This window comes from Paroedura picta, chromosome 8 (genome assembly GCF_049243985.1).
Source record: "Paroedura picta isolate Pp20150507F chromosome 8, Ppicta_v3.0, whole genome shotgun sequence".
Taxonomy (NCBI): Eukaryota; Metazoa; Chordata; class Lepidosauria; order Squamata; family Gekkonidae; genus Paroedura; species Paroedura picta.
Genome location: NC_135376.1, coordinates 7,016,588 through 7,033,868, shown reverse-complemented (window position 1 = coordinate 7,033,868; position 17,281 = coordinate 7,016,588). Strand labels below are relative to the sequence as shown.

General features: G+C 52.5%; 1 protein-coding gene across 1 annotated transcript in view; it reads left to right on the top strand.

The window, feature by feature from the left end:
• Positions 1-14,250, top strand: part of EPHB3 (EPH receptor B3) — a 106,433-nt gene extending 92,183 nt beyond the window's left edge. The window contains exons 5-16 of the mRNA XM_077348255.1: positions 923-1,258; positions 2,546-2,670; positions 3,028-3,196; positions 3,316-3,421; positions 4,586-4,638; positions 6,869-6,991; positions 7,360-7,607; positions 8,196-8,411; positions 8,689-8,838; positions 9,591-9,784; positions 10,088-10,243; positions 12,887-14,250. Of these exons, the coding sequence (XP_077204370.1) occupies positions 923-1,258; positions 2,546-2,670; positions 3,028-3,196; positions 3,316-3,421; positions 4,586-4,638; positions 6,869-6,991; positions 7,360-7,607; positions 8,196-8,411; positions 8,689-8,838; positions 9,591-9,784; positions 10,088-10,243; positions 12,887-12,995 (1,985 nt within the window). The 3' untranslated portion in view covers positions 12,996-14,250. The remainder of the gene's footprint in view (positions 1-922; positions 1,259-2,545; positions 2,671-3,027; positions 3,197-3,315; positions 3,422-4,585; positions 4,639-6,868; positions 6,992-7,359; positions 7,608-8,195; positions 8,412-8,688; positions 8,839-9,590; positions 9,785-10,087; positions 10,244-12,886) is intronic.
• Positions 14,251-17,281: the final 3,031 nt, after the last annotated feature.

Here is a 17,281-nt window from a genome sequence, read left to right as displayed (position 1 = left end):
ACTTGCGGACATCCCCCCAACAGGATAATAGCAGTCCCCAATTGAGGGCCAATCAAAGGGTCTTGCCTGCTCCTCTGCTCCTCCTCCGTAGCACTTCCCTGCACTTGGTGTGAAGAGGAAGAACAGCTAGGAGGTAAGACTGGGAGCTGGGGACAGCCAACCAGCCACGCTCTGTCACACTCCACTGCAGCCACACTGCACTGTGCTACCTCCTGGATGCTAGGAGGGTATGGAGGGCCACCTGGCCACAATTCCTGGCAGATGCACCCAAGCCTCCTGGCTCAGGGGAGGGCGCTTGGCCCAGCTCATCACCTGCAGAACATGGCAGTGCAGCTGGCAAACTCAGCCACTGTGCTCTGCTGCCCCCCCCCCCCCCGTCCTTCTACAGCCTGTTTTAAAAATGGGCTTTGCTACTAGTTATGTATAAAATAAGGAAGGCCGAGCGTCAAAGAATTGAGGCTTTTGAACTCTGGTGCGGGAGAAGACTCTTGCGAGTCCCTTGGACTGCAAGGCGAACAAACCGGTCAGTCCTAGAGGAGATCAGCCCTGACTGCTCCTTAGAAGGCCAGATCCTGAAGAGGAAACTCCAATACTTTGGCCACCTCACGAGAAGGAAGGACTCCCTGGAGAAGAGCCTAATGCTGGGAGCGATTGAGGGCAAAAGAAGAAGGGGACGACAGAGAATGAGGTGGATGGATGGAGTAACTGAAGGAGTAGGTGCAAACTTAAATGGACTCCGGGGAATGGTAGAGGACAGGAAGGCCTGGAGGATCATTGTCCATGGGGTCGCGATGGGTCAGACACGACTTCCCACCTAACAACAACAATGTATAAAATATATACTCTTTGGATGGGCAAAATGGCCCAAATTGGCTCTTACTGGGATGCTGGGAGCTATTTTGACGGGTGCATCCCGTTGCAGGTGTCCCGTCGGCCCCGCGGAACGTCATTTCCAACGTGAACGAGACCTCGCTGGTGCTGGAGTGGAGCGAGCCGCAGGACTCGGGCGGCCGGGACGACCTGCTCTACAACGTCATCTGCAAGAAATGCAGCGTGGAGCGCCGGCTGTGCATGCGCTGCGACGACAACGTGGAGTTCGTCCCCCGCCAGCTCGGCCTGACCGAGAGGCGGATCTGCATCAGCAACCTCATGGCCCACACGCAGTACACCTTCGAGGTCCAGGCCGTGAACGGCGTCTCCAACAAGAACCCCCAAAACCCCCACTTTGCATCGGTCAACATCACCACGAACCAGGCAGGTGAGTGGGCCAGAGAAAGGACGCAGCTGACCTCTCTGCCAAAGGTCTCCAGAGCCTAGATCCACTCCTGGAAGCTTCCTTTTGATTGACAATGGGCCTGACTCTTGACTCACAAAACAGCACTTTCGCGGTGTGGTCTTCAAGTGGGTGGCCGTGTTGGTCTGAAGCAGCAGGTCTTGTAATTGTCACGTTGTCCTGGGGGGGGGGGGGGGGGAGAGAATCCAATATTTTGACATAATAATAAAAAAGGATTTATAACCCATCCTGCTCCTAAGGCTCAGGGCAAGTAACAAGATAGATAGATAGATAGATAGATAGATAGATAGATAGATAGATAGATAGATAGATAGATAGATAGATAGATAGATAGATAGATAGATAGAGAGAGAGAGAGAGAGAGAGAGAGAGAGACAGACAGACAGACAGACAGACAGACAGACAGACAGACAGACAGACAGACAGACAGACAGACAGACAGACAGACAGACAGACAGACAGACAGACAGACAGACAGACAGACAGACAGAGATAGAGGGACAGAAATAGAGACAGAGAGAGAGACAGAGACAGAGAGAGAGACAGAAATAGAGATAGAGAGACAGAGAGAGAGATAGAGAGACAGAGACAGAGAGAGAGACAGAAATAGAGATAGAGAGACAGAGAGAGAGATAGAGAGACAGAGAGAGAGACAGAGAGAGAGAGACAGAAATAGAGACAGAGATAGAGATAGAGAGAAACAGAGATAGAGATACACACACAAACACACACACATAATGGACAATAAAAAACACAGAAATCATCAAGCTTTTGTACAGAAGGGATAATGCACTTCAGCAACCGTTTGCAACTGGGTTTTCTGGTGTGAGACAGGAAAATACACTTGCAAACGACCGCAAAGGAGCATTGAGAGCGCATTTTCCGACATGTGCAAAAGCAAAGATTCTAGTCTTCATTGTTGTAGAGAATCTGTGGGCTATTCCTACTTAAAAGTATTCATAGCTAAGGAGTAAAATTAGTGCTCTGCTGGAGCAGATCTCCAAGCTGGCATTTCCTTCCTATTACCTGTGTTTTTTAAAAAAATGTCTGATTCCACAGATTATTTAAACACAGACGCGCACATTTCCAGGTGAGCACAGGTTGGATTTCAGCTCTTTGAAGTCGTCATGTCAGAGCTTCAGCACATGGCCCCGGTTGAGCAGTTACTAGATCTTTGGCTTTTATTCTTGCCGAACTGCGTCGAGAAGCTGACATGTTTTCCCCTTTCTTCTTTCCTCCCCTGTTTGGCAGCTCCCTCGGCAGTTCCCACCATGCACCTGCACAGCACCACGGGGAACAGTATGACTCTGTCCTGGGAGCCCCCCAAGCAGCCCAACGGAATCATCCTGGACTATGAGATAAAGTACTTTGAGAAGGTAAAGGCCACCATCCTGTGCAGGGTGGTGCCTACGGAGTCACCCCCAGGGGGAGACCTGGGCTCCCATTCCCGTTCTTCCAGGAAGCTCACAGGGTACTCCTGAGACCTTCTGGCTTAGGGGTAGTCAAACTGCGGGCCTCCAGATGTCCATGGACTACAATTCCCATGAGCCCCCTGCCAGCATTCGCAGCATCTCCCTGCGCCCTCCTCTGGCAGTAACCCAAAAAGGGGGGGAGAGAAGAAATGGGGAACCTTCCCTAGGACGAATGCCCACCTCCATTGACAATAACCCTGAAAAGGGGAGGGGAAAACTGGAATCTCCCCTGAGATGCCCTCCCATCCTTTGCCCCCGCAGCAGGGCCAGAGCGACGGCATCGCCAACACCGTCACGAGCCAGAAGAACCTGGTGCGGTTGGAAGGCCTGAAGCCGAACGCGGCCTACATGGTGCAGGTCCGAGCGCGCACGGTGGCCGGCTACGGCCAGTACAGCCACCCAATGGAGTTTCGGACACCGGAGGAGAACGGTAGGAATTGTCCGCCCTCTCCTTTCCGCCCTCTCGGTCCCTGGCCTCCCGTCCCCATCGTCCGGCCTGCTCTCCGCACCTCCCAACAGCCTCCCTGTTCCTTCTCCCTCTCCACACAGGGTCCAGCAGCAAGAGCTTTCAAGAACTGCCTCTGATTGTGGGCTCAGCCACGGCCGGTCTCGTCTTTGTGATAGCTGTGGTGGTGATAGCCATTGTCTGCTTCAGGTACTGACTCAGGAGGTGTGGGCGGGGGGGGGGGCTCTAGGACCCTGAGGGCTCTTTGGGGATGTGGTTTGTTTCAGGGGTATGCACCAAGCTCAGAACCCTCTCTCCCTGCTTTGCAAGGTGGGCTTGCTGTGGGTCGATCTGACCATCTCCAGCAATGTCCCATGCCTGCCCAAGGGACATGCAGGGACTGGAAGGGTTTGGGGACATGTGGAGCAGGATGGAGCGGGAGAAGACTATCGAACCCGCGAGAGGAAACCTAGCCTTTGGAATTTGAATTGTGCCTTTTAGCATGAAATTGGGGTCACTGTGGGTGGGCAGGTGGTTGTGAGTTCCTGCATTCTGCAGGGGGTTGGCCTAGATGACCCTGGAGGTGCCTTCCAACTCTTTGATTCTATGATTCTAGCAGGGAGGCAGGATTTCAGAGGATAATTTGTAGAGCACAGGTCCCCAACAGAGTGCCCACAAAGGGTCTTTAGAAGATGGGAGGGACTTTTGCTTAGCAGGGCCTCTGATTGGCTGTGCAGAGCTTTTAAACATTGCCTTGGGAGCAGCTGCCAACACAGCACAAGGGTGACTAATGAAAGCAGCAGTGGCCATTTTGTGGCTGGCTCCGCCTCCTGCGGTAGCCATTTTCTAGTTGCACCCATCATACTGCGTCAGAATTCCAACTGCCCTAAGGCCTGAAATGTTTGGAGACCCGTGTTGTAGAGCGTTTCACTGCTTGGGGATGAGATGGCAGGTGGGCGGAGCAGGGAGGAAGAAGAATATTGTGCTTTGTAGGGTTGAGACCCGTAGACCACCAACAAAACTGGCCTCCCCTTTGAAAACGTTCCCCTGGAATGTGTGCAAATAGGCAGAAGGAATGAAGCCAGCAATCAGAGAGAAATCCTACCTGAGCACTTAATTCCTACCAACCACACACACCCTTGGGCAGTACAGAATGCCCCATGCTGTTTTAATGGAGGTTTAATCATTTTAACTCTTAATTTATATGAAAATTGTATTATTTAACTTTGACAATGTTTTAATATATTTCCATGACGTAAAGCCCTTGGGAAGGGCGGTCTATAAATGCAATGAATGAATGAACTAACGAATGAATAAATGAACAAACAAACAAATGAACTTTCCCCCCCCCTTTCCCCCTCTGTTGTTGAGCAGGAAACAGCAAAACAACGCTGACTCAGAGTACACGGAGAAGCTGCAGCAGTATAGTGAGTATATTTCTGAATGTCTCATGTATTTATTTATATACCAGGGACAAAGCCCGTTGCATTCAGGAATACAATGGGTGCTAGTTTGTGGGGAGGGGTGTAAGAACTCTGAAGATGGCCTCTCCGTCCCCCCAGGACCCGGAAAGGCTGCAGGATGGAGGCCCCTGGGAAGGGAACTCATGGCAGTGGCCGTTCTCACGTGGCAGGATCTGCAGCCTCCGAGCCTCTGAGGGAAGTGGAAGGAGGAGGGGGCGGTCAGGGATGGGGGACGGAAGGCGATTGGCTGGCCACTGGACAGACAGGCAAGCCGGTTGGAGGAGGAGGCAGTCAGAGGCGGGACAGCCGCCCTGAGTGGTTGTTAAGCGCTGAGTGGCACTTAAGCCATGAGACCAGCTCCTCCTCCAAGGCCTTACCAAAAATATTAAGCGGAACAGAAAAATTTCCAAATCACGACACACATTTCAGCAAGCATTCAAAACCCCGTGTCATAAAAATAATTAACAATAACTCTTCTGTATATGACAATGTGGTGCTACAAGGACTCATGCAAATGAAGGATCATAAATCACCCTATCTGCCTTGGCAGATGGACCAATCGGAACCGTCCGTTAAGGACCAGCCAGGGCTCTCGGTGGGCTGGTTTAACTGCATATAAGTTCAGGCCGTTCCTAGGTTCAGTGTTTGGTGTTTCTGGTTGGAGGTGGCGTGAATAAAGAGCTGGTTGTTTTCAAGAGCTGAGTCTCTGTCTACCGAACCAGCAGACTTAATAATAACAAAGCGTGAAAACAATCAAACATAGAACCAATTGAACAAAGCACAGACCCTGGCAGGAGGAAATGCCGAACGAAAACGAGGAGCCTTGGTAGCGGAAGAGGGAGACAAGTGACTGTGCCTGGGGAGAGGAAAGAGCCGAAGGGGCTTTCGCACATGCTAAATAATGCAGTTCCGACCCACTTTGGCAGCCGTTTGCAAGTGGGCTTTGCCACTTGACGCAGTCAAATGCAGCCGCAAAAGGCGTTGAAAGGGCATTGGCCAGTGTGTGGGGAACAGGCCCCAGTCTGGAGCAGCAGAAATGAGTCCGGTGGCACCTGGAAGACAGATAACGTCGTAGTCGGGGTATATGTTTCCATGGGCATGCACACTTTTTCAGACACGAGTGTACATGTGCATATGTAGCTGAGGAAGTATGCATGCACTAAACAGCTTCACCATGCTGGATCTCAAGATGGAGCAGGGAGAACAGGGCCAGCACCCAGGAAGGATACAGGGCCAGCCTGAGTGATATTCCCGGGTGCGAAGGGCTTTTGCCTGTAGTACCCAGAATTAAATTTTTCTGGTCTTAAAGGTGCCCCTGCCCTCAACTTTGCTCTCCTGCCTCAGACTAACACAGCGACCCGCCTGGATCTTTCCAGATGGATCTGAAGAAGTGTGCATGCACCCAAAAGCTTGTTCCCAGAATAAAACTTGGTTGCCACTCGACTCAGATTTTGTCATCAGAGGAGTTCCTTCTTTGGGGAGGTCCCATAAAACCCTTTTGTATGTGCTAGACTGCACGGGCGCTACTGGGTTGGTCATTTTGTTATTGTTCTGGTACAGCACCAGCATTCTAGACGCCGTGGTGTCGTGGTTAAAGTGTCAGACTAGGATCTGGGAAACCAGGGTTCGAATCCCCGCTCATGCCGTGGAAGCTTGCTGGGTGACTTTGAGCCAGTCGCCTACAAACACACTCTCTCAGCCTAAATCTGCCTCACAGGGGTGTTGTGAAGGCGAAACACAGGAGGTTGAGGTTAGGCAGGGAGTTGGACTGGATGACCCTGGAGATCCCTTCCAACTTTATGATTCTATGACATAAGCCACTTTGGGTTCCCACTGGATACGAATAAAGCGAATCAATCTGTAAATGAACTGCTTTCAGGCCAGCACTGACCACCAGCAAGTTCAGTCCATCTGCGAAAGACTTTGGCTTGACTAGCCCTCTGCCGATTAAAGAATTGCGTTTAAGTCAGCTTCCATGCAATTTTGCCATGAAATGTTAAGAGAGCCGAACATGAACAAACTATAAACCTCCTTTCCTACACTGGGTGCTCAATCATAGAATCATAGAGTTGGAAGGGACCTCCTGGTCATCTAGTCCAACCCCCTGCACTGTGCAGGACATTCACAACCCCATCGCTCATCCACTGTAACCTGCCTCTCCCTTAAAGCCTTCATCATCCCTCTTTCCTTACAGTCACCCCTGGGATGAAGGTCTACATTGACCCTTTCACTTATGAGGACCCCAACGAAGCTGTCCGGGAGTTCGCCAAGGAAATCGACATTTCGTGCGTGAAGATCGAGGAGGTGATTGGAGCAGGTGAGTCACATGATTGCAGCCCATCTCATATCTGTAGGGCAGGCCTCCCCAGGGTGATGCCCATGAGTATAGTGGAGAACGCCAACACCTTTTTTAGTGCTCGTTTTTAAGAAGTGGGAGGAGCCTAGTGGTGATTTTGCCTAACAAGTCTTCTGATTGGCCATTGGAAATTTAACTCACTGTGCAGATTTTTTTTTAAATTAAGTTCTGTTTCAGAATTCCAAATGCTCCTACAGGCTCCACAGTCGGGGACCCCCTCCCTTCCCCACATCCTAGACAAAAGCACAAGAGGGGGGGGGCAGGCAGCTACCGGCCTTATCATGTAACATCTTGCTTTTCTCTTCCCCTCCCTCCCTGATCCCCTGCAGGAGAATTTGGGGAAGTCTGCCGGGGCCGCCTGAAGCTGCCAGGCCGGAGGGAGATTTTCGTGGCCATCAAGACCTTGAAAGTGGGGTACACCGACCGGCAGAGGCGAGACTTCCTGAGTGAGGCCAGCATCATGGGGCAGTTCGACCACCCCAACATCATCCACCTGGAAGGCGTCGTGACAAAGAGCCGGCCAGTCATGATCGTCACGGAGTTCATGGAGAACTGCGCCCTTGACTCGTTCTTGCGGGTGAGTCTGTGGTCCTGCCGAAGACTGGGTTTGGTGCTTCCCGAGGGCCCAGGAGCACATGGGGTGTTATCCAGAGCAGCCTGCTGACTTTACATTAGTATTTCCCTCAAGAGTAGCTGCAGATTTAGAACCCAGGTAGAGCTGCGTCTATTCTGCATTTTTATTATTTAGCTATTTTTATATCCTGCTTTTCACTCCCCAAAGGAGCCTCAAAACAGATTGCAAACACCAGGTTTGATTCCCTAATACTCCACGTGCAGCCAGCTGGTAAACTTGGGCGAGTCACAGTTCTGTTAGAGCTGATCTTGCAGAGCAGTTCTCCAAGAGCTCTCTCAGCCCCACGTACCTCACAGGCGTCTGTTATAGGGAAAAGAAGGCAGTTGTAAGCCACTTTGAAACTCCTTGGGGTAGTGAAAAGCGGGGTATAAAAACCAGCTCTTCATTTTCATTCAGGTACCTAACTTGTTGGGGATACCGTGCCTGTAGTAGGCAGGGGATGGACTAGATGTCCCTAATGGATCCCTTCCAACTCCGAGATGAAACACAATAAAAGAAATGACTTTGTTGTCTTCCTCCTTTGCCTGGCAGCTCAACGACGGGCAGTTCACAGTCATTCAGCTGGTGGGGATGCTGCGGGGCATCGCCGCTGGCATGAAGTACCTCTCCGAGATGAACTACGTACACCGAGACCTGGCTGCCCGCAACATCCTGGTGAACAGCAACCTGGTGTGCAAAGTGTCCGACTTTGGTCTTTCGCGCTTCTTGGAGGATGACCCTTCAGATCCCACGTACACCAGCTCCCTGGTACGTCACAGTCCCGCTGGCATGCCCCTCCCTGCCCGCACAGAAGTCTGGGCCGGACCCAGACTAACTCCTCTGCTAGCCGAAGGGAGCATATTCTAAATTTTTGTCATTGCTAGCTCGCCATTGTTTCGGATTCTTCCGGGAACGTATGAATGGCTCCCACCATCTAAATGGGTCTTCTTCCAGGCCTCCCGCGTCCGCGGCTGCCCAGCCGCAGAGCGACAAGGGGACAGAGGGGGAGGCCGGGATTAATTCGGTCAAGCATCTCTCCCCGCAGGGCGGTAAGATCCCGATCCGGTGGACAGCTCCGGAAGCCATCGCCTACCGCAAGTTCACTTCCGCCAGCGACGTGTGGAGCTACGGGATTGTCATGTGGGAGGTGATGTCATACGGCGAGAGGCCGTACTGGGACATGTCCAACCAAGACGTAAGTATGTCTCTCCAAGCCAGGAGGAGTTTCGGGGTGGGGGTGGGGGTGGAGGAGACCAGGGATAAGGGCATACTTATAGGCCGTTGCTTCAAGCATGGAAGCAGAGACAGAATTTGAGAAAGGTGTTTTAACTTGCTTTAACTGGCTTTTAACAGTGTACCTGAAAGACCGTCTCTCCGCCTATGCTCCAAAAGAGCATTACGTTCCACCACCGCCAACTAGCTGGTGATCCCTGGCCCCTACCTGGTGAAGCAAGCTCCCTGAGGAGATCAGTTTCCACAGGGCCTGCAAAAGGGAGCTCCTCCACCAGGCATTTGCCTGAGATCAACCACAGGTCCTCCTCAGACCTGAACCAGTCTGGCCTCTCTAGGGGTTTTAGCTAAGTTTCTGTCCTTGTTATATTGTTGTTGTCGGGATCACTGAAGTTGTGCTGTTTAGAACCCCTGTTGGATTGTTGTTGTTGTTGTATTTGACTATGTGGTATGTTACTTCATTCCATGTATTCCCCTGTAATGTTGTATGTAAACCACCCTGAGCCATATGGAAGGGCGTTATAGAAAATGAATGAATGAATGAGAATGAACGAACAAATGTTATTTCTTCTTTATTGCTAATTTTAACCATTATGTATTCATCACCATTTTATTGAACACACCGAGCCAGGAGGGGCGGTCATAGAAATCCGGACGCGTAGACGGACAGGTGAATCGGAGTGACGGAGAAATCCCCTGTTTGTGTTTCCTCTCCAGGTGATCAACGCCGTGGAACAGGACTACCGCCTCCCTCCCCCCATGGACTGCCCCACGGCGCTGCACCAGCTCATGCTGGACTGCTGGGTGCGCGACCGCAACCTACGGCCCAAGTTTGCACAAATAGTCAATACGCTCGACAAGCTGATCCGTAACGCGGCCAGCCTGAAAGTCATCGCCAGCGTGCAGTCCGGGTCAGTGTCGCTCGCCCCCTCGCCCTCCCCGAGCACAGGCCAGCTGCTGTGTCTGGAGTAGTCCGTGCCAAGTTTCTAGCTCTCATGGTTTATGGTGGGAAAGAACCACCCGACAACTCGAATGCGATAAGCCTGGGGCTGGAGGTGGACGGAGACCAGGGCGATGAGCCGAGAGAGACCGGGAAGTAGCCGGGCCTGAGCCGTCGGTGTGCCCCGGGGACCACCAAGCCTCGGCCCCTTCCCCCGCAGCCCCTCCCTCCCCCCAAGCCTTGCCTGACCTCTGGGCTCTCTCGTCCTTCGCAGCGTGTCTCAGCCACTCCTGGACCGTACCGTACCGGATTACACAACCTTCACCACTGTGGGAGACTGGCTGGACGCTATCAAAATGGGACGGTACAAAGAGAATTTCGTCAACGCCGGCTTCGCCTCCTTTGACCTGGTGGCCCAGATGACAGCGGAGTAAGCAGGGAGGGGTAGCCGGGGGGGGGCTCACAGTGGCTGTTCTGTGGGGGGGGGGGGGCGTGGAACCATGCTGAGCTAGAGGCCAACATGCCAAAATCCTGGAAAGGTCTAACTAGCCACTGAGCTTTGCTAGAACGGATACATGTTGTCGTGGCTAAGAGCAGTGGCCTCTAATCTGGAGAGCCGGGTTTGAATCTCCCACTCCTCCTCCACATGCAGCCAGCTGGGTGGCCTTGGGCTACTCACAGTCCTGTTAGAACTGTTCGCACAAAGCAGTTCTGTCCAAGCTCTCTCTCTCTCTCTCTCTCTCTCTCTCTCTCTCTCTCTCTCTCTCTCTCTTTCTCTCTCTGATGGGACTCCCTCCCAGAAAAGCATATTTAGGATTGCATTGCCACCTTGGCCAGATCTAGCAGGTATCCTTTTAAGTCCTTATGCCGCAGTCTAGAATAGACCCAGCGGCCCTCTGCCTGCCGATTTGCCCTCTCCGATGTGAATTTCGATGCTCCTGCATTGTGTTCATGAAACACACTGAGTCCCCCCCCCCCGAATGACCCCTCTTTGGGGTCCACTGAGGTCTTGCCCTGCCACATCCCGATGCCCCCAATCTTTCAAAGACGTTTTTCAGCAAGCAACAAGTCATGGTCCTAAGCGATGCATTCTGTCGGAAGGCCCAGTCATGCTGACTCCAGCGCTAAGAGAGAGAGAGAGAGGCTTTCAATTGGCTCTTTGTGAAGCCAAGCACCGAGGATCACCCCGACACCCCGGATCAAGAATTGTCCCTTTCAGGATAAGCCAAGGCCCCTCGGTGTGTGGAGCAGACACACAAAGCCAAGGGAAATGGGCTCTCCCAGAAGGGGCTCTGTACTCTCCGTTTCCTGCCAGTTAGGAATGGGAGGCAGAGAAGGGACGTCTTCTAAATGGGTCATCGGCAGCAGAGGAATTAGAAGGAACTGCGGCTCAGAGGCAGAGAGCCACGGTGATGTCGCGATTTAGAGCAGCGGGTTTGATTTCCCGCTCCTCCCGATGCAGCCGGCTGGATGACCTTGGTCGTCCTGTTAGAGCTGTTCTTCTAGAGCAGTTCTGTCAGAGCTCTCTCAGCCCCAGCTGTTATGGGTGTCTGTTATGGGGAGAGGAAGGGAAATTGGTGGTAAGACTCCTTCGGGCAGTGAAAAGCAGGGTATAAGAAGAAGAGTTGGTTCTTCTATGCTGCTTTTCTCTCCCCAAAGGAGTATAAAAGCGGCTTACATTCATCTTTCCTCTCCCCACAACAGACACCCTGTGAGGGAGGTGAGGCTGAGAGAGCCCTGATATTACTGAAGAAGAAGAAGAGTTGGTTCTTATATGCAGCTTTTCTCTACCTGAAGGAGGCTCAAAGCAGCTTACAATCGCCTTCCCATTCCTCCCCTTCCCCCCCAGAACAGACACCCTGTGAGGTAGATTCAAATGGGTAGCCGTGTTGGTCTGAAGTAGCACAATAAAATCAGAGTCCAATAGCACCTTTAAGACCAACAAAGATTATTCACAGCGTGAGCTTTTGAGTACAAGCACTCTTCCTCAGACTAATGTGTGGGAGGTGAAGCTGGGAGAGCCCTGATATCACTGCCCAGTCAGAACAGTTTTATCAATGCCGTGGTGAGCCCAAGGTCACCCAGCTGGCTGCATGTGGGGGAGCGCAGAATCGAACCTGGCATGCCAGATTAGAAGTCCGCACTCCTAACCACTACACCAGCGAACTCTTCTTTTTCTTCTGTCTGGTTCTCTCCCTGGCTTTTGTAGTTTAAAAGGATCAGGCTGGAGGTGACACAAAAGACCTCTCCCTGAGCAGCTGCCAATCTGAGCAGACAATACTGACCTTGATGGACCGAGGATCCAATTTCCTGTGTGTTTTCTGTTTCCTGTGTGTTTGGGGTGAGGGGCCTGGCTCAGTGCTGAAGCATCTGCTTGACATGCAAAAGATTAGATCAGGGGGGCCAATTTTAGGGGCACCTAAAGAGGATGTCCCCATCTGGCCCCATTGTATCCTTATGATGGGAAAATAAACCCACTGTTTTAGTCTTGGATTTAATGGGGCTGGATGGGGACACCCTCTTTGGGCGCCCCTAGAATTTGACCCCCTGATCCAATCTTCTTGAAACTTGGTAGGGTCCTTAGAGAAGAGGATCTTCAAGCCACACTGAAAGTTTGGAGCCTCTAACTCAAACCCTCACCCGCCCCCCTCCCAAGGCCTCAGAGAAGACAGAAATGGGAAAATTCTCATTGACTTTAACGGTGCCACTGAATGTAATCGCTGGAATGTTTTGGAGACTTCCAAATTGCATTTTGGCCAATTCAGACATCTAGGTTTTGGCCATACAAATCTATGTCATCCGGCGATTCGTACCGTTTTCAGCCAATTTGTGTCCGAATCAGGCCTGATTCGGATATTTTTTTTCTGGCCGAACCGCACATGCCTATCCACTTGTCTATTTTTCTGGGGATTTCGTGGCCGAGTCATACTTTGAATTCGGGCCAGCCCTCTGAGCCGCCATTCCTCATCACTGTGTCCGGGTGGCGGAGAGGCCTGCAGGCCTGAAAATACCCCAATGCGTTCCCCACAGTCCTTTGCTAACGGTTTCCTCTTCTCTTGTCCTGCCTCCCCAGGGACCTGCTCAGGATAGGAGTGACGCTCGCAGGGCACCAGAAGAAGATCCTAAGCAGCATACAGGACATGAGGTTACAAATGAACCAAACGCTGCCGGTTCAGGTTTGACCGCCGAGGACTCCGGGTCCGGAACGGACTCACCGAGAGGGAACCTCTCCCTGGGATTCGAGTTTGCGGTGCCGCCCAGCTGCCCGAGTTTGTGGGAAGGGGAGCTTCTCCTTCCTTCCCGCCACTCCCTTACCTTCGCGTGGAGCTCTTTGTCCTGTTGAGAGACTTGTGGTGGAACAGTCTAGGAGAAAGCCTAGCTTGGTTAAAGGCACTCAGGGCATGGGGGGGCAAGAAGGAACCCTGTCCTCCTCTTTGGTCACAGCCTCCTCCAAATGAGGCGCCGGCGATGCAGAATCTTCATATTGAAGATGGATTACTGAGTAGGGGAGGCCTCCGCTCCCTCCTGGCCTCCTCCCCCTTCCTCCCGGACCTGCCGTTCCCCTTCTGCATCAGCCTCCAGCGGGGACCCTTCTTCAGGCTTCCTTAACGCCGACTTTCAGGCTGCCTCCCTCCTCCCCACGGTCGCGGAGGCGCTTGGCTGCGGCGCTTTCAGCAGAAAGGGAAGGAACCTCCCGGCGAACGAATGAAGGATCCAGCCCGTGGGTTTGAGACGCCCCGGTGGGGAAACGGGTTAGGGGGAACCTGGCTGGGCGTCGCTCCCCACGTGCCCCCCCCCCCTCTGACAATCGTCGGATCGTCCCAGCCCGGCTCTGTCCTGGAACTGCACGAGAGAGAAACGCCTGGAGGAAGACGGGGAGCGGCCTGCTTGGGCCCAGCGAACCAGAACTGCAAAGCCGGCAAGGGTTCGTGCGGGGGAAGCCGGGCGCCGGCTCTCTGCCTCCCGCCTTCGGAGGCCCTTCCGCATGAGTTTGCACAGGATGTCCAAGGCAGCCCGCCTGGCCAGCAGGGTTCAAATGGGGGCGGCAAGCTGAGCAAAGGGGGCCCTGCATCCCTTCAGCCCCCCGCCTCATCGTTCATGCAGGAAGGAGCGGGCCTCGTCAGCCGCCCGCCTGTCTCCGCGGATCCTCTTCCTGAAACACGCTGTGATTGCTGCCAAAACAAGAGAACTGGAACACTTCTCTTTCTCTCCCTTTTTTTTTGTTTCGTTGGGGGGAGGGGTTGTTGTTGTTTCGGTTTGGGGGGGTGTTGTTTTTCCTTTTGGCTTTCATCCGAAAGCACCTGCAGCCCTGAGCCGGCGCCCGGGAAGGGCTCCTTGCGGAGCTGGCTAGCTTGCATGTGTACGAGAGCGTGTACGGGGCCGTCTGGACCGCATGCGAGAGACCGCGCGGGCAGAATAAAGGCAATAACGATTTTACGTGCGTCTCCTTCCATCGATCGCGGCCTCCTTCTCTCCTGCCCCCCCACCCCCTCCGTCACACGGGGCCCACAACACACGAAATGTCAAAACCCTGCCTTTGTACATGCTTCCTCTCCCCTGGCCTCTGGGAACAGCAAGGTCTGATCTTCCAAGGCTCTCAGCATGGAGGTTTGGGGGTGGGGGAAGGATCTGTTTTTTTTAACGGGGAAAGGAAGGCAACACCAGAGCGCACTCCTCTTTTCCGGAGCCTCACTCTCCTGATTTTGCCACACGGATGCCTTGTTAGTCCATGGGGTTGTGATTTGGGTCTCCTTCTTCCTTTTCATCCAGCCTGAGCAGTGTCCCCTCCCCACAGGAGTCCCTAGTGCAGGGGTAGTCAAACTGCGGCCCTCCAGATGTCCATGGACTACAATTCCCAGGAGCCCCCGTCAGCGAACGCCCAAATGGCTGCTGCAGGAGGCGGAGCCAGGCACAAAACGTTTACCGCAGCTTAACTTAAGCCACACGGTGCAAATGTCAATGCTGCAGCAACAGCTCCTGCCAAAGCAACATTTTTAAAACTGCACAGCCAATCAAGTCTCCAGGAGTTGATCAGAAGCCCTGCTGGACCAAGCTCTGTACCTGGTCCCACCTACTTCCTAAAAATACTTGGTGGGGGCCAGAAGAGGTTGGCAGGTGCCAGAAGGCCACCATGTCCTCAAATCAACAAATCGGGGAATGAAGACAGACCGGTACTCAGAGTGGGCTGGGAAGCTTCCAGCAATCCACTTCACGGCTCACGAGAAGATGCTTTGGTGAGGTTCATGTGCGCTTCCTCCAGCTGCACTGGCAGCTCTGTTGACAAAATTTAACCCTCAGGGAGCCCACCTGGGAGAGAGGGTGGGCTTGGGAACCCACAATGGGGTTTTATTCTTCTGCGTCCCAACCCTCGAAACAGAACTTGCCTTTTGATCCAGGAGGAAGCTAAAGCTCCCCAGATCAAGCCTGAGGGGTCCCCCCACCCCACCCCAGATCTCTCTTTGTGGTTGTTGCAAAAGTGGGTCTCGCTTCTCCCCCCGAGAGGTTAAACACAAACCGGTCTGTCCCCTAATCCTTGGGGAGGCGATCCCTTTTGAAATCCAGGCGCAAGCAAGAGGAAACCAGCTCGTTTCTCTTACCTCCCTGCTCAGAAAGAGAGTTGGACTTCATATGTGGTTCTTTAAAACAGGGTCCAGCAAAGGCTTTGGAAAGATTATAACTTATTTCATCGAGGAGCACGTACTTTTCATGTACTGTGTTCCCCATTGAGAGTCTTCCATTAATCTCAGGCAGGGCTGAGAAAGCCCCTTCTGTGCCTTTAGGCCACGGAGGGGTCAGAGAGGACAATAGTACACTGGGTAATCCAGGGGTAGTCAAACTGCGGCCCTCCAGATGTTCATGGACTACAATTCCCATAGACTGAAACAATTCTCATGGGAATTGTAGTCCATGAACATCTGGAGGGCCGCAATCTGACGGGATTTATATGGTACCCAGACTATTTTGTGATCCTTTTAGGGACCTCAGTAGCTTCCTGCATTCTGTTCCCCATAAAGAAAGTGCTGTGATTCTGTAGCACAAGGTTCTAGCCCCTACAGTGGTCTCTTTTTTATTCTTTACATAATTTCATCCTTACTTTGGCCATACCAGGGGTTCCTAACCTTTTTGAGCTTGTAGGCTCTGCCGGAATTCTGACAGAACATGTTAGGCGCAGCCCCAAAATGCCTGCTACAAAACGGTTGATGTAGGAGGCAGAGGCAGCCACAAAATGGCTGCCTCAAAATGGCTGCCGCAGGAGGCGGAGACAGCGACAAAATGGCTGTCGCAGTTTGCCTTCAGACTCACAGTGAAGAAACAGCCTCGTGTGTGGCGGCAACTGCAACTTATTTTAAAACCAACTAACTCTCCAGTGACCAATCAGGAGCCTTGCTGGGATATGTCCTCACTGCCCCCCGGCCACTTTCTCAAAGCATTTGGAGACCTCTGGGTTAGACTGAAACTCTTGAAGACAAAGGCCCAAAAAGTATCCCTCATGCTACAGATCCAGGTGTCTTGCAAAACTTAGTTTGGGCAGTGGTTAGGTCAGCCTTTCTCAACTTTTGTACCATTGAGAAACCCCTGAAACTTTCTTCAGGCTTTGAGAAACCCCAGAAGTGGCGCGATGGTGCAGAATAAGGTTGGGGAACAGAGCTGTGGACACGCCCACTTGGAGCCCCTCCCCTTCCCACTCCCTCCAGGCCCATCATTGGCCATTTTGAAAGGGGTGTCGGTAGGTCGACATGACCATATATGGTCATATCACCCAATAAATGTTTAACCATTTTATATAGATATTCCGCATAATATATTTCTGGTAAGGGCTTGGAGGAAGAGCATGTCTTTAGGGAGGGCAGCATATAAATACAATAAATAAATAAATAAAGTGCCACTCAACGCTTAATGCCCACTCAGGGCAGCTTTCCTGTGCCTCCTCCTCCAACTGGCTTTCCTGTCTGTCCAGCAGCCAGCCAATCGCTTCCCATCCCCCCCTCCTCCTTCCACTTCCCTCCGAGGCTCGGAGGCTGCAGATTCTTGCCACGCAAGAACTTCCCCTGCCAGTGAGTTCCCTCACAGCTGCCTGCAGCCTTTCCAGGTCCTTGGGGGAGGGGGAGACCATCTGCAGAGTTTTTCCACCCCACCCCCCACAATTTTAGCAAAGAGGACAATGGAATAGTTTGCCCATTATCTGCCTTTACAGCACCTGGTGTTCCAATGCTTTACGCTGATCCTGTGTTGAGCAGAGGGGTTGGACTCGATGGCCTGTATGGCCCCTTTCAACTCAAGTGATTCTATTATTCGATTCTATGACCTTGCTGTTTTCATGGCCATTGCAAATCTCTTCTTAGAGAGAAGGAAGAAATCCCATTGTGCTAAGGGTACCTGGGAAACTCTACCTAGGACCAGTGATTTAAGTTAGAGGTTATTGTGTCATTTGGTCAGGTTGTTTAAAAGCTTCGTCCATTTGAATGCC